Source organism: Lepisosteus oculatus, chromosome 12 (genome assembly GCF_040954835.1).
Source record: "Lepisosteus oculatus isolate fLepOcu1 chromosome 12, fLepOcu1.hap2, whole genome shotgun sequence".
In the NCBI taxonomy this organism is placed as follows: Eukaryota; Metazoa; Chordata; class Actinopteri; order Semionotiformes; family Lepisosteidae; genus Lepisosteus; species Lepisosteus oculatus.
In genome coordinates, this window is record NC_090707.1 from 10,832,971 (window position 1) to 10,855,425 (window position 22,455).

General features: G+C 36.7%; 1 protein-coding gene across 1 annotated transcript in view; it reads left to right on the forward strand.

Moving 5' to 3' along the window:
- Positions 1–8,580: 8,580 nt before the first annotated feature.
- The window catches only part of tmeff2a (transmembrane protein with EGF-like and two follistatin-like domains 2a), a 75,514-nt gene continuing 61,639 nt past the window's right edge, over positions 8,581–22,455 (forward strand). The window contains exon 1 of the mRNA XM_015358810.2: positions 8,581–9,298. Coding sequence (XP_015214296.1) covers positions 9,115–9,298 — 184 coding nt within the window. The 5' untranslated portion in view covers positions 8,581–9,114. The remainder of the gene's footprint in view (positions 9,299–22,455) is intronic.

The following is a 22,455-nucleotide window of genomic DNA, read 5'->3' on the forward strand; positions in this document are numbered from 1 at the left end:
CAGAAGCTCTGCATTGGATCTGGGCAGTGGCTTAATTTTCAAAGTGTTTTTTTCTAGGTAGATTCCCACGTCAGCATCTTATGATTTTCTACATACAGTTTTATTTCTTTGCTTCTAATTTCAGAGTCAAAATTTCTGCATTTTGCCAGTCTAAATATTTTATCTGTTGTTCTAACTGCTTGAAATTAAAACAACAAAAAAGCAGCAGGGATATCACTGGCTGCTTTGTAGCATCTACTCAGATGACTTGTGTAGGAATATTTACAAATGCTTTCCAACATACTGTACAATATTATAGATTTTTAATTGATCTTTGTATTGTACCCTTGCTTATTTCATTAGGTTCTTACCATTAAAAAGGAGGTTTGATGGCTAAGTGGTTAATGTGAAGGACTTGACCCCAGGAGGTCAGTTGGTCCGCTACCGACCAGACATTGGGCATTAGCTTGAGCCAGATACTGAACGTGGTTCTCCAGGGCAGATGGGAAACTGGAGTTACATTATAAATTACTTTGCAAGAACAGTTGATCTTGCATAGTTCAACCTCTGGTCTCTGACAATCACTCCGTACGGGGCATCTGTCTATGAACTCTGCTCTGGGGTGAGTCAATTTAACTTTAGCTACTAAAAACAAAATGGCAAGAATGGGACCTCTGAGAAGTTAGCCATAGAAAGATGAAAATACAAATACTTATGTTGTTTTAGTAATGGTAAGAAAAGGAAAAAGAAAGTGTACAATAACATTGATAATGCACATAATATCCATACACAGTATAGTTCAGACAAAAACAGGTACTTGTGATTTTAAGACGTCTTTGTATGCACATTTCAGACGTTCTTCATTTACTGATCGACAAACCATAACCAAGAGGCACTGTGCCGTCAGTGCTGCCAGGTTGGGTTGATACCATAACTAGGAGGTCCTTTTACATTAGTGCTGCTTGGCTGAGTTGCCACTCTAGGCACAGCTGTGAATTCCAGGGCCACCCTCCTGTCATAAATGATACCTAATTAGTTGTCTTTGTCAGTGCCCTCGAGGATTCTGAATATTTCAATCAGGTCTCCGTTTAGTCACACTGTCCAAGATTAAAAAACATCCAGTTCCTTTAGCCTGTCAAAGTACACCAGATAAGTCCAGAAACATATGTTCTCTCTTTTTCTGTAGACTGATTCCAGAGCAGAAATCTTTTTTTATATATATATAATCTGAAGCTATATAAGAGTGTTTTCCATTTATACTTAAAGTTAGTGTTTTTGCTGCTTGAATGTCACACTCTACCCTTGTCTACATTCAATGTCATCTGTCAGTTTTTTGCCTAGTCTTGAAATTAGTCCAAATGTTTTTGGTCTTCCATTGCATCTTCTTCAATACTACCTTTAGTCCTACTATAATCCTACCTGAGTAGTTCACTATAAGTATAAGAATCTAGATTATCATATTTTTGTAAATTAGGAACAGCAGTGGTCCTAACACAGATCCCCGTGGTACTGCACTTATTAAAGCATCCCAGCTCGAACATTAACCCTTTACCTGTGCTCTCTGTTTCCTATCTCTTTACTAATTCTCAGTAGAAAGAAATAGAAAAGCATTATTGTACGTTGAATGGCAATACAAATCTAATCAATCATTCAATCAATCTTTGGTGCAGAGATTACACCTTGATATCAAAAGTGTAAATGAGTGGGTTCAGTTTTGATATCAAAAGTGTAAAAGGTTCAGTTCTTTTCCTTGGAAGATTGTAGGTTGAAATCCTACAACTACTGTATACTCCTGAGCAATATACCTTACTTAAATTGCTTCAGTTAAATATTCTCCTATATAAATGGCTTCAAATGAAACTTGCTTTGGATAAAACATAAACCAAATAAATTAATAATAACATGTTCAATATTTATTCTTTATTTCTTTTGCTTGATAAAAAAACAGGTCAGTTTTTAACATATAATTTAATGTAAAGACAAATAATAGCATAGCTACTCTTTATTGGCATATCAATAGATCTTACATCTTACATAAATACAGTATAAAGACCTGTGTATCTAGACTGAAAAAGAAAGCAAAGAAAAATGTAAAGACACTTACACAGTAAAAGGCAAGTCTATGTATTACAGGAGAAGTGCATCACAGGGACCATTCAGAATGCAGAAAGATAAGGCAAAACAGAATTTTAAACTGAAAGTGGTAGAGCCAGTTGTACATGGTGTGAGTGTGAAACTAGCAGAGTTAAATGATAACTAGAGCCATTAAAGGGAAAGTTGTGTCTGACAGGAGAACTTAAAATTGTGAGTGTAGCACATGATTATTTGTAGAACAGACCTGCTGCTTGATAAGTTAAGAACAATAAAATATAGTGAACAACAGACCCCTGGGAAGTGAGTAACAGAAAGATATGGAATACAGATGTGTTGCTAGCAACCAGGGAACAAGGAAGCCCAATTATAAAATGAAACTCATTCCAGGGAATAAAAAGGGACATTTGCATTTTTGTATTTTGTGTCATTAATATTAGGTGTAAAAGTATGAAAGCTGAATTATTTTGGTTAGTATCCTTATTAATCATTATTTAAACTCAAACATCTTTAGTTTTGTTTCTAAAGGGCATGCAATGCTTTGGAAAGAATTCCTTTCAATATCAAAAGTAAAAAAGTATCATTAAATGTTTTAAATGTTAAACGCGTCATTGTCATTTTGTATTATTTTGACTGTGCTTTTACAATGTTCTGATGTACAGTAACACGACTCTGAATATGACACATGAAAATAGTATTCACCAAGAAAGGAGCTTTCTAACATAAGAAGTGATTGACTGACTGGAGGTTTGTAATGTTAAAATGATGTATCGATGTCACTGTGTAGTTGAAGAACATGCCTATGAACTGAAGTCTGCTGTCCCTGGGGACACCTTGAGAAATTGTGTGTTCATATGTTCAGGGTCTGTTCTAAAGTGTGAAAAGCTAAATTGACAGTATAGCTGTTGCAGTATCTTTAAGGGGAGAGTATAATAATCTAGGATCAGTCCTGCACAGTCTGTCTCTGCCATCACCATCAAAGACATATGATTGCTCATTACATCTGTTTTCAAGAGGATTCAGGAGGTGGTGGTATATAACATTAACATTTCATTTCATACTATATAGTCACTATCTCTTGTGTTTTCCTTGTTAAAAAAATCTTTAGCGCCAAAGATATGTTTCTAAATTTAAACAGTTTAAAACATTTCAGGGTGATAATGGGTGAAGGAGCAGACTGTAGCAGACACTGGAAGACAGTTTAAGCAGTTATATTGAAATCAGCACCAAGGAGGTAGAACTGATGATATCTATGGTTGATCAATTACTAAACAAGCTAAAAGGTCACTCAATTGGGACTGCAAATTGCATGTTCTTTGAGATGAAGCACTCTGTTCTTAGTACTGTAATTTTCAAGAGAGAGCAAACACATTAAATGTTTCCATTACATAGAAGACTAATATTTGTTTAGAGGATTACCAGTTCTGGGCTGAATCTTATTTCCCTGTACTAAAATAATATGAAGGTTTGATATTAATCTGGAAATATGCAGACATAGGATTTTTACAGTAGCTTCCAAATTTATACATACACTCCATGAACTGTAAACTAAAAGTTGATTTAGCATAAAAATCCTGGTGTACAATCAATATTGTCCAAAATAAATAAATACTTTATTTAGTATCAGGTATAAAACATATCGTATTGTCTAAATGAGGCATCTGTCAAAAACAGTTACACGTAATTTTAAATCCATGATCATGATAATAAAATGTATTCATACCTCGATAACCTTGAGGAACAGTATTTCTGTAGTCTTAAACTATTCATGAGGGATATTTAACCACATGCAGAACCAGCTTTTCCAGGTTGTGCAACCTGAGCTGATCTGTTTTCCTTAGCTCATATCATACATTTTCTCCTATAAACTGTGACAGCCAATCAAGAACATTGATTTTTTATGCTATCCTCACCTTTCGGCCATGGTGTTTGATATAAGATTTATATTGTTACCACGTTGTGAAGTTCATTTGCCACCAAGCTTGAGTTTCATGACAAAAGGCAAAAGGTTTCGTTTAGCTAAGAGACAGACAGATTCCCAGATTTACCAGGATATTTTAAGAACATTATAAAGGTTTAGAAACTTGCTGAATAAATAAGGCAGAATGACCCCTTCTTGTTTGTAAACTTTTTTATGTTCTTATTTTCTTACTAGGACACCTAGACCAGGGAATGCAAACCAACCCAAAAACATGAACAGTTCCATTTCATTTGCTCACCAAAGGGATGGTATTCTTTTCCAACATGAGCTCCACATTTCTGTGTTAATATTTGTGGACAGACTGTCCAAAACTTGAGTTTATGTTTCAGCCAGCCACATCATGTGGTCCCAGCTGTAAAGTCTTTTCTTTTTGTGTTGTAACTGTATTTATATTGTTACAACACAAAAGACCCGATATTCATGACGGCTACCTGGTGCTACCTGTTTTCATACATATGTTAATAAACTTTGACATTTGGAAGACCTGTGGATTAATATGGAAAATTAAGTTTTCTGAGACTCTGCCATAACCTTGGAATGTGACTTTGAAAATTTGCACTAACATATTGAAAACATTTGTATAAAACCATCAAATTTTTGCTTCACTTTTAAATGTCCCCATTTCCCCACTACATCTTGTCCTCATGCTGGTCAGAGATCCTGAAGAAAACATCAAAACTGTTTTCATCTCTTTAAGACTTTTAGCTGGTATTGAACAGTTTATTTTATCTTGGTTCACATGAAGAAACTCATGAATTAGTCATGTGGTAAATATACTGCACCATGTGTGTAAATATACTGCAAAACTACAGAAATGCAATACATTTCTATCTTTAATTATTAATTATGCTGTGCTATGAAATATAAACTTAAGGAGTCATCTTGTTTTTATTGATGATAAATTAATTGTAGGGCTATATGATGGAAAATGTTTGAGATCTGTTTAGCATTTTGTGTTATAGAAAACACCACAGGTAAAATAATTTATATTTCAGCTTCGTAATACACATCCAAACATAGCAATGTTCATTTAATAACTCTTTTTGCTTAAATCTGAGAACAATAGCATATGTCAGTCTATTGCAGAGGCAGATCTTTTACTCATTGCTTTACCTGTTCAATGGCTTGTGATCTGGCAGTTGCTTTACAAACTGGGAGGGCACCTGAAATCCCTGTGCAGCAGCTCTGCAGGCATGATAGACTAAATGTGGATGATAAATATACCAGGTACTGATTTCTCTCAACCTGTTTACAAACACTGAAATAAAGTCTAGCAAATATTTACTTTTTCACGAGTGTCTATTTACATTATAATGCATTAATTTAAAGACAATATTATTTGACAATATTTGAAAATGAGGGGAAGAATGCAATTCTTATGAAAAATAAAAGATCACATCACATGCATTTTTTCCACAAACTGGTGTTATAAACAGTGAGATTTAGTGGTGATACTGCAAGTCGAATTAGATGTAATACACATAATACACAGTTAAGGAATTTATTGAGTTAAAACTTTTTATCAAGAGACTTTTATTCCTGGGGTATCCAGATTAACACTCAAACAAATAGAGCCTTGAGAATCTAGTTCTCCTGTCTACTAATTGGACTGTATGGGGAATTTTCCCTCTAAAAACATACCCCTCTAAGGAGTTACTGTAGCTGCTAACTGCACCCAATCCTCTCTCTATCCCCTCCTCTGCTTCCTGAGCACGAACAGACAAATGCACACAATCACAAGTACTGTACATGCACAGTCTGACAAATGCACACACACAAGCAGTACACACGTGTGTGCACACACGCATGCGCATGTACTGTAGATGTGCACAAGTTCAGACACACTTAGTGCCTGGGGATGTCAAGGCAGATTGATCTGTTTAAGGGTTCCTCTTCAAGGAGGAATTTCAGATTCTGCTTCATCCATCAACACAATGCTATCGGTGGTTATCAGAGCTTGTCAGGATAAAGGCGGTATTTTTTTGTCTGTTTGTTTTTTGAGCCTTTCACCACAGTTCCTTTTAGTATAATTAAGGCTCACTGATTATAATTCATCCCTTACCTACACAATCCCTAGTTCTAACAAAGCAGAATGGCACTGAGGTACAGTATGTACACAAATCATTGTATTTCTAGATGATATCAGTTATGAGGGCTTTAGATAAGAAACATGGGAACAAAATGGAACCTTTTCTAAAAGGAATTCTATTTTCTTTTACACACTACTCTTTTCTTGCGTTTTCTATTTTAAAATATGAAATTCCAGCTATAGGGCTAATTTTTGCTAAAGTATTTTATGACATACTGCATGTGAATGTCTTGTGTGTGGTTAAGCAATACATTACCTCTTAAACCCACCATCTGACACACGTACTTCTTATTACAACAGTTATGGGTTATATAAAACTTGTAGGTTAGTATAATATTTATCTATATTGTGAGTAGAATATTTCCTTCATTATTTTTTCAGGTTACTCCAGTCACAATTGAATGTAAAATGACATAACAAAACTATTATTAATTAAAAATGTATACACAAAATGAAATATAAAAGCCAACCCACATCTATGCAACCTCTTCTGCCCTATCCCAAAGCAGTACAGAAAATACAATAAACAGACGCATAGACGAAGAGACCTCTAGAGATATACGTGATAACCTGTGATGTCTGTGCACAACAACTGGATGACAGGCTTTAACCTAGAAGAACAGGCCAGAAAATAAAAACTATCCCAAATTAATATGTAAGGGACTCATTATACACGAAGCATAGAAGAGACTAAAACGTTATGACAAGAATGGAAATCAGTTTTCCAAAACATTTAAGCAACAGCAATTCCACATTCCACAGCCAGGGTCAAAAACATTACACCCCCCACCTTAAGTCTCCAACAGGAAAGAATGGTTCCTCCAAGTTTATTTTCTATTTCCTATCCCTTCGTTATTTATCGATATTATTTATCGATATTATAATAGATACACATATACATGGTATAAACCTTTCCTTCTTTACTGTTGTACTGTTATAACCATAAATGTCTGTTTGATCATGTTTCTGCCTTACCCTTAAGAACTAAGAGCCTATCATACTTTACTTAATTTATAATAGGCATTCCGGCAACGGCATCTCATCTCTGTGCACATCCGATAGAACTACACACGATCTCGCTAATGTTATTAATTGACATCAATACTTTTTTTCCAATGATTTTACAAGAAATATTTAGTAACTAGGGGGACTCTTTCGTCACTTGCTTGTATAACATTTTAATGATCATTAATTGATGATTATTCATTCATGAGTGTCAGACTGGGATGGGAAGGAAAGTGGAGCGATTATCCTTTCTTAGGTTCATTTGGTGTGTGTTTTTAATCAACCGATTTAACTAACAACTAAACGTGACTGTCATAAATATATATATCATGCATAAATTTAAGTAAAACAGGCAAAGTTTGTTCGTTTTTGACGTTACTTTTGGCGATTCATATAGCCTTCTTACAGGCGAAACAAACACTAAATTCCAACAATAGATTCTCATACACCTTTAAAATCGATTCACCTATTTTTTATTAAAATATTACTAATATATTTTACATAGTATTAATACATTAGAATGATCGTTGCATCAGTGTGGTGTTAAACCCTTGGGAAAAGCGCTTCCCTTTTTCTAAAATAATCTACTCCATAAATTAATAAGCGCAGCTGGAAAAGCAGCGCACAGTAAGAGAACAGTCTTTGTGCTTCCTCAAAACGAGCGTCAAATGCAGTTAAAAGAATTCACAGAATGCGTCACGAGTTCAGAGATGATTAATTGAGTTTTGACACCCATTCTGGCTAGTGTTGAATTAAACCCCCCCAAAAAAAAACAATAAAGCGCTTGTATTGCCCGAATATCTACACGCGTACTAACACGCACTGCTTGTCATCGCGTGCTTTTACTGAGAAAAAAAAATATGGGATTTATCTGATTAATGTTAACTGCTTGGTTTTTAAAAAAAACAACAACAACCAAACACAGTAAGATTAAAAATGACTGATTCTGACGCTTCTGGGGCTTCATTAATGAGAAAGGAACCTCCACGGCACTCTGTTAGTGTGTGGCACAGGAGGGTGAAAGCCGATGCATTTATTAATTGGATGCCAGAGAAAAACAGCATGCCGCTGCGGTCCCAATACCTCTACGTCGCAGGTCTGCATTTATGTCAAATCAGAGTAATTGTCCTTGCACTCTCTAGGTAGTCAACTCGACTCTTGCCGTAGCCTGTTAAGATAGGTCGTGGGGTTCCCAGCGATGGCTGCGGGTATCTGTCCCCTGGCTTGCTGGTCCTAGCCTCCACGGAGCTCGCCCGGTCTGTGGAGTACTGGAAGAGCACTGAGCGACGCTGACGGGGGATCGGGGAGCTCGCAGCGAGAGCCTCGCAGACCTGCATCCCTCTCACCCAATCAGATCCGAGGCTGACTTCCCCCGCTCCTCCCTTGCCAGGCTCCGCGGTCATGTGATCATAACCAGGCTGGAAACCTGCTGCTCGCATCCAGTGAAACAGAGTAGGCGAGATACAGAGCGAAGAGGGAGAGCGCCGTCTCATCCAGCAACTTAAGAGAGTCGGTTTGAGCACATACAAGTACAGACCGGCCGAGAGGTTTGCTCTACATGGCTTGTCTCCTTAGAGGAACTTACAACATCTGCAGCAGCCTTCTTGCCGTTGGATTTATTAACGTGTTGAATTGTGTATTTTTCCTGGCTTTTTTTAATGAATAGCGCTTTATTTTGACATCCTACTTGCCTGCTTCCTAACCTAACACCCTTCTGGTCACCTAAACACCCAATCCCCAAACCCCATCCCACAACCATCACCCCCTAACCCCACGACATCACACAGCAACACCCCAACTCGGGCGGATTCGTCTGTACTTCATGGGGCTCTCTGCCTTGCTCGGAAGATGCGGGTTTTTTCGCAGCTGAGCACTCCACTACCACTTGTGCAAGGATCGGAGTTGCTGGTGCATGTCTGCGTTTTCTGTCCGCGTCGCTTTTCTTTTGGAGGGACGCAGCTGAACTGAAATGGGCTTCTCGGCGACAGCGCTACAAGAGCCTAGACGCCGGCAGCAGTGGAACAGGAGGACACTGGGAGATAGGGTTTTTATCGCCTTGGTAACATTTATAACGACTTTACCTGTTCACCAACTTCGCGCTTTCCCTACCTCCCTGAGCGACTGCCAAACACCCACAGGATGGAACTGCTCCGGTAAGAGACCCTGGGAGTCTTTATAAAGCGAAACACACCCGTAGACCAGCGCTTCATGTAGCGTGTGCGTGAATGTGAGCGACTGTGAAACCCTCAAAGCAAGAATGAATTGGTCATTAATGAAAGTTATTATGGAATCACATGTATTTCAGCATATGACAAAGTCACTGCTAACACACACACAGACTATCTGTTATCAGTATGCATCATTTTGTTTGTGTGCTCTAGCGCTGTGACATGAATTAGAGATTATTTGGGGGTACTCTTTACGTCTCACAATTTTTTGGGATCTGGAAAATGATCAAGGCAGTTGCAGGGTGCTGAGGAAAAAGCACATTGAAAGGAACAGGTCTCCAGTCTAAAATACAGCATACTATGAAGAATAGCGATATTATTCATGATAAAATCTACATTTTTCGATGTTTGTAGTTTGCAATTATTGTGATTATGTCCACTTAATTTATTGTAGTTACCTTGAGGAATCATGTAACATTTAAATTGTATTTTTGTGCAGATTATATTTCAGATTGTTGTTGTACAGAGGATTTAGAGGATTAGCATAGCCCTTATGCAGACTGACAGTTTTGGGAACTTTAAACTGTTGTTGTAATATAGCCCCTCAACGGATTTTAGGGCCGAAATCCTGAAATCTTTAAATATTTCTGTACAGCTGTGGACCAATAATGATGCATTAGACAAGCTTATGAATTCGACTCACGGCCAAACCTGCTTTTTGTTAAACCCCTTTTCGCAAAGCTACAAAGCTAAATTTCTACAATTATGGATGTCTCAGAAAAGTGTTTTTTTAACACGATAAACCTTATATAAGCAGAAGACTTTCTTAGGTAATAACTCGCGAAGAAAATTAAAATAATTTACCTTCTTTAAAAAGTTATTTACGAGTCTTTATACTGAGGATATTGTTAAATTAAATTACACTCCAAACTGTAGTCAGGTCAGTCTCAGCTTGGCTAGGACTAGATATAACGTTAGACTAAATCAGCCGAGTTTGCCTTATGGGGATTCAAGAAACAACTACAGAATTAGAATTCCAAACAAATAAGTATCGGCGCCAGTTAACCAAACTCCCTATAAATTCTTATAATAAGGTAGTGTTACAATTGAATTTACTGTGACTCCGGGACTCCCAGGTTATTTATTAGAAGCAGCGACAATATATGACAAAATATTAAATCACAGCAGCTTAAATTTGATCTATATGATATTTTGCTGGAGCATTGTGATAACGGCATTTAGTATCCGGAGGTGTCGTTGAGAATCACAGCTTAGGGTACCAAGCGGTGTGTATGTGTGAAACACAATTACCGCTTCTGGAAGCTTTTGTGGTTGTTACACTAGGCAGCGAAAACACCGGCGGGTACCGTGCAACTGAAAGTTTTTCCTCACGTTTCTGCACCCAACTCACCTATACCGCGGTGTTTACTTTATTATGGTTTCATTTATTGACAGCATCCTCTCGGCTTTAAACCTCCTCGCCTCTCCTGTCTGTAGTTCGTGTTTATTTATTTCCTCAACTCTATAAAAGTTACCGCAAGGGTAATAAAACATGTCCGCGACGGGTTTCCTTGTAAATCACTTGCTGCTTCTGTTTATTTTCCCGCAACAACAGGCCGGAGTTTGAAGTCGGCTGGACCCCGGATTGCTTACAATGTGATAAAAGAAACCCCAGCACGCTGTAGGATGTCAGTGTCGAACAATGGAAATATGATTTATTGATAGTAGTAGCCTATGCTTCAAAAAGGACATTGATCAGAGCGTAAGGTAGTGCAAAGGTGAAAGCCTAAAATCTGTATCGCTTCATTCACATTGTGTGGATGTTTCTGTCTTATCAAGTCAAAAAACATAAAATACCATACAATTTGTATAATGCACGCGGTTAATACACAATCCGATAGTAGATTACTCAGAAGGGCAATGATAAAATAATATTGAATTTCTCCATGGAACTGTGGAATCCCGCCTTTAATAGTCTTGGAGAATGATTGCGCGTGTTTTAATTTGTTTTAATGTCTGAAATATGTTCATTGATGCAACAAATTGAGGACCTATAGTGCCTACAGCGTAGATTTTTCAGTAGCCTACAGTTCAAGAAAAAGACACATTTTAATCATGTTTGAGTATTAAGTTACTTGCTAGCCTTGTAACTCAATGATTTTACGATTATTCCGCTTCTCATCGTTAACACCATTTCTTTTTTTTTTTGAGAAAAAATGGGTGTACAAATTAAGGACCAACCAGATATTAATCTTGAAATTGGTGATTGACAACCGGGCAGGTGTCCTGTAGGATACCCAGTACTGGGGCAACTTGTGGCGCCTACTCCACCGCATTGCATTCTAATTTAGAACCTACGGGGTCTTTAATTAGGCCCCATAAAATTAATTGAAGCAATTAAGTTTCTAGAGGAGTACACTCTGCAGAGGAATGCGGTCTTGCGGTCGAAACAGTGCAGAAATTAAACCAGAAAAATGAAATTTTAATTATACAGGTTAAGACTAGGGATCTATCATTTAATAATAATACATACCTTATAAGTATATATGTCCTAGTTTCACAAATCCATAGAACAAAGAATTTTCCCAAATGAAATGTGTTAAGTCACTTTCTAGGAATACTTCACTAAATGAGGAAGATCTTTTCAGTGGCTAGGCTCATGTAGAGTGACAAGTATCTCTGATTAGCCTGCTTGTTCTACAGTCTTAACTGAAGTTACCATTCTGGCGTGCGCTGATTGTGTTGTTCTAATTCCGCTTATTAAAAAACAATTTAATGACCACGAGAGGCATTAATTACCCCCTGAGCTGTATTTATTTATTTGCAGCTGAGACAGTTTTCTAGCTTTACTTTTTTATCAAAGGCTATCAGGAACGAATGGGGAGAAGATGAGGCGAGGTTTAATACCTTTCAGTCTTCTTTGTGATAATGTGGTGGCTGCCGCTGGTTACAGCACTGAAGCTGCTGCGCGAGCAATTAACTTTCGGGAGTCTGCGAACCGTAAACCTAGACTGCAGGGCCGAGGTTGAATCGAGAAGAAGGAAAAGTTGCTAATTGCTCGCAATGATAGAAGCGAGAATCGACTGACGCTTAAGTCGGGCAGGTAAAATTCAGTCGATCGACCTCAAACGGTAGCTATTTTAATTGAGGCTGTGGAACGCCTTCCCCTTTCCGCTCCTGTCATGTGATTCTTGCGAAATACGGACAGCCTCGTCTTATCTGTTTTCTACCTAGCCTGCTACGGAGACTGATTGTGATAAGACAGTAATCTGATACCCCCCTTTTCTTCAGTCGAGACAATTAAAAAGTTGGTGGAGAATATTATTAAAACCTTAAAATATGCATGAGGTCAAATGGATCTGTTTGCTGTCTTTAAAACAATAATGGGGAGCGGTGATGCAGGAGGATATTTGGCTGGTGTAGCTGGCACAATGCCCCGATTGTAGAGAAAAGCAATTCAGACCCCTTCAGCCAGTGCAGTTTAGGAATCTGGCTACCTGTGTAATTCAATTATAGACATATCACTGTTTTAATATTTTATGCTTGCCAACTTGTTTTGTTAAATTATTCATTTCACTTTCAATTCTCAGCTGAACTATTCAGTAACTCTTCTCATTCTGCATTTTATTTTATGTTTCATTATTACCAGCAGCAAATGTTCTGTATGTTTATTAGCATTTTAAGGTGCTTTCTTCAAGAAAAATAATGCGGTATCAGTAACTGATATGTGAATATTGCCATCTGTTTACAAAACCCATCCAAAGATTGGATTGTTATGGGTCAAAAACATGAAGTATGGTAATTATTGCAATTTCAGATGTACTGTTTCCAGCTGGAATGTGCTAAAATAAATATTAAATACAAGCTGTACAATTTTCTATTCTCAAAATAACGTTACAGCAATGAAATGTATCAGCTAAAGTATATTTGCTGCCTAGATGTACAATATTTTATGAGGGTTTCACCTTAACACCAACCAGTCCAAACTACTTTGCAGATTATCCACACTGCATTAAATGTGAATTTCTTAATATCAGCAAGTTCAGAAATTTATTGTGAAACAGTAAGCGTTAGCAACAAGTTTAGTTACTGTATATGAACTGGCCTTAAGCAAATTGAAAATCAGTGAAGAAGCTGAAGTGTTTTTTCTTAATTCTTTTTAAGACTTCTTAGGTCTTTAAAAAATGTTGTCCTTTGACAATTTTAAAAGTAGCCTGCAAATTGAATTAATTTCACTCGGAATTAAAGACACTGCATTATAGCTGGAGTACAATAAGCCTGGAGGTCATTAATGATTAACCTTGTGTGTCCAGAGATTAATTCTAAGGTTATTTATCTTCCTTTACTTCTCACATACAAATGGAAAAAAAGAACTGGCTTTATTTTCTATTAATGCACCATTGTTCTCAGTGGAAATGATCACAATGCGTAATACAAACACATTTTCAAAAATCAGTAAAATCTATATAAAGCAAACGTGTTACAAACATCATCTGTGTATATTTTCAAATTATAAAACTACAGACAAGGGAGTATTTAATGATCATAAATGATGGAAAAATGCTAGAACACAGTAAGATACTTATTGGCTTAAGCAATCAAAAGAGAAAGCATATGTCAGAATTAAACCAAGTGATATTTTGTAAACATTGTACAATGAATGCCCTACACAAACAGACAAAAAGAACTAAATGGAAGTTATTAACTGACATTTGGAAGGGATATCAACAACAAGTCAATCTCACACAGTTGTTCCTAATCATATTCATTCTGGAAATAAACTGTAATATATACGAAACACAAACACTTTCTTTGGCATGTAACCTCCTCCATCCCATCCCCATCATCTTGCAGCTTGGTTACTCCTTGGTTAACTCCTCTCTATGAATGAGGTTCAAGCCTCATCATCCTATGGCCAAGAGGCTGCCACTTAACCTAGCAGTTTAAGCCCAACCTATCTTACAAATAATTCAAGCATTGACAAAAGCATCTGATTTTTAGATGTTGTTCTCTCTTTTGAAACCTCTTTAGCCTTGAATCAAGGAGACCTGATTCAAGTATCCAAAATGCTTGAAGCTACTAACAAAGCAATTCATAATCTGAGGTTAGTGGGTTTGTGTCCCAGGTTGGGTGCAAGGTTCTCTAATAACCCATACTGGGCAGCAGTAGGGGGCAGTGTTGGTGGCAGAGGGTCACGTTTCCGTGACAACGGCAACAACACTAGCACTATCTGCGCAGATAAAAGGCCCGGCAATCTACTTCCATATCTTGCCATGAAAACCAACATGACGGCACTCCCTCCCACCACCACCTCCTGTTGTTTCTGACGTTTATTCTGTTCTTAACTAGTCTGTCACTAGACACACTGAAGTTGAAATAATTTCAGACTTTCACCAAGAATAATTAGGACAACTCAGGATGAATGTGTGATTGGGCACTTCAGTCTTGTATTTGCATTTAAAATTCACTTGATTAATCCATCTATTGTGAGTGAAATAATACTTAGTAGTACTTTTTGATGACTACTGATTCCAGTCATGAAAAGAATCTGAGAGCATTCTATGCTATTATTCTTGGGTGGAAAATGTGAATTGGTGCAACTCAGATGAGAGAAGAGCACCTCCTACTGGACACTTGTGTTCTAGGCACTACTGTCAAGTCTGTGCTGATTATATTCACCAAGTGAGGGGCATGGTGATGTTCATTGTTGGACAGGGTGAGCTGCAAGGACCTACGATGGATCTTCAGATGTTTAATGACTTAAATCATTTACTGAACAGATTCAATAATCAATTGTTTTCCAATTCTTTACGCAGCATGTCACAAATGTACACTAATGTATGTTTAAAAAATCCAAAAAGTTTACAACTCAAACCATGCCGTACATAAGTCAGGCAATCAGACTGCTAAATAGCCAACCGGCAGATCCTTTAGCAAATCACCTGTAATGGCTACATGGACACACAGTTTTCACTGTATTCAGCATACTGCACTACTTGTATATTTTGCATACACCATGGACACATAGCAGCTCTACTCATATTGAGTTTTATTCAATTTCTATTACATCTATTATTATGTAACCTTATTTTCGTAACCTTAATTTTGTGATTTTGTGATTTTGTGATTTTTGTGAGCTCGCAGAAAAGACATTTCATTGCCAGCAACTACTGCTGCACGTTGTATTGTTGTGCATTTGATAAATAAACTTTGATTTGATTTGATTTGATTACATTAAACATTGCAAAGAATATCTGCTCATGTATAAGGAACAAATGTTTATATTATCGAGGGCTTCTATAATTTTGAAATTGTAACCTTTCTCATATCACTTGTAATACCTTGCCATCAAGGGTGCATGCCTTTCTTAGATGAACTAAACACACCACATTAGAAGCCAGGCCTGAAGAAAACACGTACAGATTGAGTGAAAACAGACAGGGGAAAGATAATGGGAGAATGAGAAACTGAGTGGAGTGGAGTGAGAAAAGAAAGTAGTTCTAAGTCATGTTGTGCTGTCGCTTCTGATTCATGGGCTATTTAAAAACTGGCTAAGTGAAGTTCTAGCTTCAATTAGGTAAATGGAAATCCGACAATTATTGAATCAATGAGCTGAAATGTCTCCTTTACTCTGTAGTTTTTCTTATGTTCATCAATTCACAGTAATGTATTGTATTGTATTTTTCTTACTGAACCACAGTATGAATAGCCCATCTGTGCTGTGACAACAATGATGGTTACCTGAGTGTGTTAGGATCTTGTCTTAAAAGTCTAATGGCAATTTCCTGGCTCCTGTCAAAAAATAATAATTGGTTATATAATATTTCATTTTCCTCATTTGCACACAGCTTATTTTTCCTCGCTTGACATGGTCAGAGAGGAGATTAGAGGAAGGTTCATTTGCCACTTTGTAAATCATAATGCAAAATGCATGAGCTAAGAAGTGGAATATGTAGACAACTGTGAATGGTGAAATAGAAATAATGTTTTTTTTTAATGTTATCATTTCTTTTTCTGGGTGGTTTCCAGTTAGCAGCAGGTGATTAAGCTACAGTATTTATTGATATACTCTAATGCTGTAGCGTCTACAAGCAGTCCTCTCGTTTCTGTGACTGTGCTGGGAACTTGACACTCCACCAAAAGTGTTTTAACACTTTGAAAACAAAAATGTTTTGACTTTGACCAAAAAGTAAATACATATACAAAGAAATACAGTATATGAAAGTTTAAGTTTATTTTTAAGTTTGTGTTTGGTATCTGTCAAAAGCAGTTATTTATGATTCATACACAGTATATTTGTTGCTTCAGTACTCTCATTAGTGTGATATTAGGGCTTCCAGTTATGTCACAGTGTCACAAAATAGTATCTTGCCTTGTGCAGGAGCCTCACATCACCATATTGTAACTGTATTGCCAATATGATGAGCCTTAAGTCTGGAGTTCATCAGCCAAAAACATTTTTTTATAGAACCAGTTTGCAATATTATAGTAGGTTGCTATAAAATGTGAGGTGCAAATCTCACTTGTTGGTGTGTTGATAAAACCTGCCGAGTTTCAATTGAATTGGCACAGCTGTTCACATGTCACAGACAGTTTGAATTGTCAGAAAAAATGGCGGGCAGGCAGCTGTCTTCATTTACACAGGAACCTAGATTTTGACAGATGTTAACTACGTTGTCACTAGTATGGTAGCTACCAAGTTAGAAATTAATTTGCAAAGTATTATTTTTTTCCCACAGAGCAGGTAACCATCCTGTTTTAAGCATACTGTGTTGTCATTACATTGACACTGGAATGGTACTTACTAAGAGCGGAGAAAAGTGGCCAAACAATTTTTAGATTAGCATCAGATAGAGGTAGAGAGTGTGTTTCTTTAAGCAGGAGATCAGAACATAAGAAAACGAAAGGTTACAAATGAGAGGAGATCATTTGACCTATTTAGCACATTTGGCAATTAATAGCTAATTAATCTAATTAAGGATCTCATCCAGACAATTTTGAAAACAAAATCAGAAATGTTGCTTCAATAAGATGGCTGGTAAACTTTTCCCCATTCCCACCACACTTTGTGTAAAGAAGCACCTCCTGTTCTTAGATTAAATGCACTTCCATATAGTTTCCACTTGTGACCTCTGATATTTCTGTTTCATCATTGATACTGAAGAAATCCGCTGGGTTGACTTTGTTAATACCTTTGAGGATTGTGAGTACTCGTGTCCAGTTCCTTCGCTGTGTTCTCTGTTGAGAATTAAAAAGGTTCAGCTCTTTTAGTCTGTCAGTGCTTTAAGCCCCAGATGTATCTGGTTCCTCTTCTGTGGTCAGATTTCAGAGCAGCAATATATTTTTGTTATATGGTGACCAACATTATACACAGTATTCTAATTTAGGTATTACCGGTGGGTCATCCAATTTTAACATGATAACCCTTAATTTTAATTCTGTGCTTTCTACTGTGTATCCTAACATTTGCATTGCCATTTAGCTAGGAAGATTTAGTATGCAAACTTGCCTATTTTACAATCTTCACCAGTATCTAGATCATTGCTAAAAATTAAGAATAGCAAAGGTCCCATTCTTGAGCGACTGTCTGGAGAGTTGAGTTCTGAATAACATTATTTCTGTATAACAGTCCTACAACTGGTATGATACCATGCGTCCAGGGTATATTAATGAGTCCAGGATATATTAATCTCGGTTGTTTCTAGTACCTACAATAATTCTGTATCTTCTATATTAATGTTATTTGATACAGAATATTGTTCCACTTCCTGAGGCATGTTTGTTGACTTCTTCGTTAATGGACGCCTAAATGTATTATGCATTTGATACATAAACCATTTCTTTTTCATTGTCTAGCAATTTCTGATTATTTTCCCAAATACATTTTACTTCAACCAGTTCTACAGTTCTTTTGGTGTTGTAGTACTAAAATAACTTTTTTATTATTTATTTTAACTCCAATTACAAAATTCCAATCACAAATCTTCTCACTTGGCCTTCCTTATTACTTTTTACCCATGCTTGCAAAGGTTAAAAATTAAAACAGGTGTTTGTTTCATTATTTATTTAAAGTGTTTTCTTTTCCTTTATATTTTTCCTAATCAAGTTGTTAAGTCATTCTCCCATAAACACAATTCTTCTTTTATTGAATATATTAAATAGTGATTGATTATAATTGATATCATCTATAATTAAAGTTCTAACTCTATACCTTTAGAATGTTTTAATAAGTGTAACCCTTATAGGCCCATAGACTCTATGATTTATTTCTCTTTGTAAAGTAACTGCGCTTCAATACAATATTTTGCTGATGATTTTGTCCAAAGCTACTTACATTTATATCTAGTTTCCCAAATTAGTATTTTACTGTAGAGATCTGAGTTATATATTTGCTTAAGGGCACAACAGCAATATTCCACCTGGGATTTGAACCCTGTAACCCATTGTGGGCATAAAAGCATCTCTGCATCATTTGAGGTGCAAGTACAAAGCACATCTGGTTGTGATTAAACCTGCCACGTTTTAATAAAGAAGTAACCAAGGCAAAGGCTGTTAACAGGAAAATATTGTTGTAAGATGGCCATTGTAGGCTATGCAGAAATCCCATTTTGCCACTACAACATACAGTATATAGCAGATGTATAGAATACTAACAGTAAAATTGTACCTACCAGGTTTGAAGTTAACCAAGTTTGAAGATTGCTGAAGATGGCAATGGTACAGGATGTATATAAAGAATTGGTGGTCAGGTGGCATCCTGGTTTTTAGGAGGTATCTTATTTCACTGTAGAATTTCACTGTAATTGCAAAGTCACTAGAATGATACCTACTGTTCGGAGTTATTTTACCAAACAGTTTTTGAAGAAGAGCCGCTTGTGTTATGTTAAAGCAATACCCAAGACAGTGGCAATTTGAATTTTGCAAACAAAATGGTGCTGTGGTGGCTATTGTGGTATATGCAGGAATCTGATTTAATTATTTTACTGTTTTATTTACTGTATTATCACTAGGTTGACACATACCAAGTTTGGAGCTCATTGGCTAACCAATCTTTCAACAGGAGCAGTTTGTATAAAAGGCTAGATTTCACCCAGCAGTTGACGACAAGCATTGTGGCCAAAGTGTGAAACAGAAAGTGCTTTGGTTATACATTACATATGTTAAGGTTCAATGAGTCTGTGGGTCCCAAGACAGAATCTGTGTAAGCTGTGAGAACAAAATGGCATCCATGCAGCCATCTTGATATATGGATGAACAACAATGTGTCGAATGTTAATTGTGGGCCCATTAGAATGACACTCACCATGTTTGGAGTTAATTGACAGGTTTTGAGCAAGAATACATTGCATAAAGGCCTGTGTTTCTCAAAACAGGTCATGACCTTCTGCTTTCATAAGAATTATAATAGTACTTCTTCAGGTAAAGATTGTAAAAAGCGTCAGGTGAAAAAGCTTTCAATGTTGATAAAATCTGCAAAGTTTAAATTCAATCAGTGCAGTGCTTCATGACAAAGATTTTGAAAGTTTTTTTCAAATACAGTTGAATTCACCATTTTATTTGACACAGGACCCCTGTGTCCTGCTGTCATTTCAGCTGACATTTCAGTTTCCTACTGTATATATTTTGCATTATCCTGCCCTGTATTCCAACGAAAGGAGTTTCAAAAATGAAAAGAGCCAAACAAAACAAAAACCCTTACAATCAAGAAAAGTTTCCAGTTGAAAGCCTTATAAGGATAATTCAGGATTAAAGTGAGTTAACAGCTAGTCTCATAATGCTTTCACGAATCAGAGGTGAAACACTGAGCGATGAGTGTGACATGCTCTTTGCTTCTAGGAAGATAGGAGAGCCTTCAGGAATTCTCCATTCTTGAAGGGCTAAATACAATAAAGTTGGAACCCATAAAGGGGATAGTAGAGGCCATCATACCCTAATAACACCAGTGTGTGATTCCCTGGTCAGTAACCAGATAGTGTTCCTCTGTATTTCTTTCAGCTGGTGAAAGGCATCCTAAACCCAGACAAAATCTATATGAACAGTTGTGAAACAACCAGGGTTGCCAAACAACATAATCTTGTCCCCAAAAAAAGAAAAGAGAACAAGAGACTGTGAAGCCTTCAAAGAGCCTTGTTTTTCCTAATGTTCTGATGACCGTAAAGTCAAAACCTTAGCAAAACTAAGTCCCTTGTGGGACTGCGGTTTGCAGTTTGTGACTATGATTGTTGCCAATAGTCTGATAGCAGAAGGACACTCATCATAGTTTGAATATTCTGTGTATAAATAAAAGCTCTTCTTGCATTTTAGTGTGTAGACACAGAAGTGCCATTTAACATTTCTGGCAGCAGTGGTACCTTGTGTTACCCACGGTTCCACCTCCCCACCACCTCGGTTACTCCACGTACCCATGTATAAATGTGCTGTAGTACTGTTTCAAAACACCATGGTTCCATTGACTCAAATAATTGAAAAAACAAATCATTATAATTGGATTCTGAAACATAATCAGGGAGCACTTTCATATGGTGTAAACAGTCTGAATGAAGAGGTGTCTGCTCACCAAATCGTTAGGTGCTGATTTTCAATGTATCAGCCTACAGGAATGCAAAGGCAGGACAAAGGTGCACTCCACAGCTTTAATTAAGCATGAATAATGTAAGTGACTTTTTAATGCTACTGTACCTCCACATTTCCCCAGGAAGGAAGCAGAACATTAGTAAAAAATATATGTTTTTAGACTGTAGGTGCATGTGCCTGACCACTTCTCTGTAGACTTTCAGTTAGCTGAGTAAAATTAATATTTAGTTTAGTTTGGAAGTGAAGAGCTTCCAGGTGGAAGGTGGAATGAAAAACTGAATTTCCTGAAGCTCTTAAGTCCAGGGTCTATGCACTACTAATATTGTGGGGAAAAAAGTGCTAAGTGCTTAATGTGCTTAACTCCATATTTAACCACTTATTCCCTCTACCAATCCTCTGTATTTGAGTCCCAGGCATGGAAATTGATGTTTCATGAAATGGTAATATTCTCCAGAGATTAATTTAGCTGGTGTCTTAAAGAAGATTTCATAGGCCTTTGTGTTTACAAAGGCAAGTGATGCTGTCTGAAGCAAAACAGCCTAAATGCAAAGATTTACAGCGAGTCAATCACAATGTGAGAGTGAAAAGAGAAAAACAAAAGAAAACACTGTTTGGAAAATGGTTTAAAAACAACAATAAAAAGATATTATGTAAAATGCTTTAAAAGAGAATTTACTTTGTATCTACTGTAGTTCAGCTCTGAATACAAATCTAAAAGGAATTTCAGCACAGTAGAGAAACATCAGTTGCAGACTTCAGACTATCATAAAAGTGCCTATTGCCTACCTACCTTATCTTTTTTCTATGGAAATTTCACACAGTACCTTATTAATCATGGCATATTACAGATTGATTTCTCCTGGTACCTTGTTGATATGGAAACAGGAAAGAAAGGTGATTGATTGTGGTTCACATCTGTTAGCATTCCTCTTGTGCTTCATAACTTTGTCCAGTTGCTTTTAGTTAACTCACTAATATCTACAAAGGAACTGTACTAATACTGTTTATACTTGCCATATTATCCACTGTGTGTCTTTAGGAACATCCTTTATTTCACCTTATGGTGAAATCATTCTTTTAAACCTTTTTTATCAATGCAATTTGTTGTTTTTCTCATCTTTCAATTTAAAAATGGGGGTTTGTTTTGTCTGTTTATAATTTGGCACTAGTGCTGCCAAATTATAAAAATAATATGAACTGCCTCAACATTGTGTACAGTTGTGAGTTTTACCCCTCCCTGCATTATTTCATTCTTTCTTAGTAGGGGTGAATTATTGTTTTGAATGATGTTTTTAGCAGAACATATGTTTATCGAAACCATATTTTTAATTAAATGATTTTAAAAATGGTTAAAAAAGCAAATAGACTGTAAGAATGAAATGGACAGAGTAATTATACAAAAGGTAATTAAATGACATGTCTCTGAATGGTTAGCTAGATGGAATTGCACCTTGGCATCTTGGCGTCTCTGGAGGCCTGCATTGAAAAGATTACAAGAATGAATGAACTTCCTTCAAAGTTATCAATCTCTGTTGGTGAGGCCTTTCTTGTGCTCTAGCTAACACAGC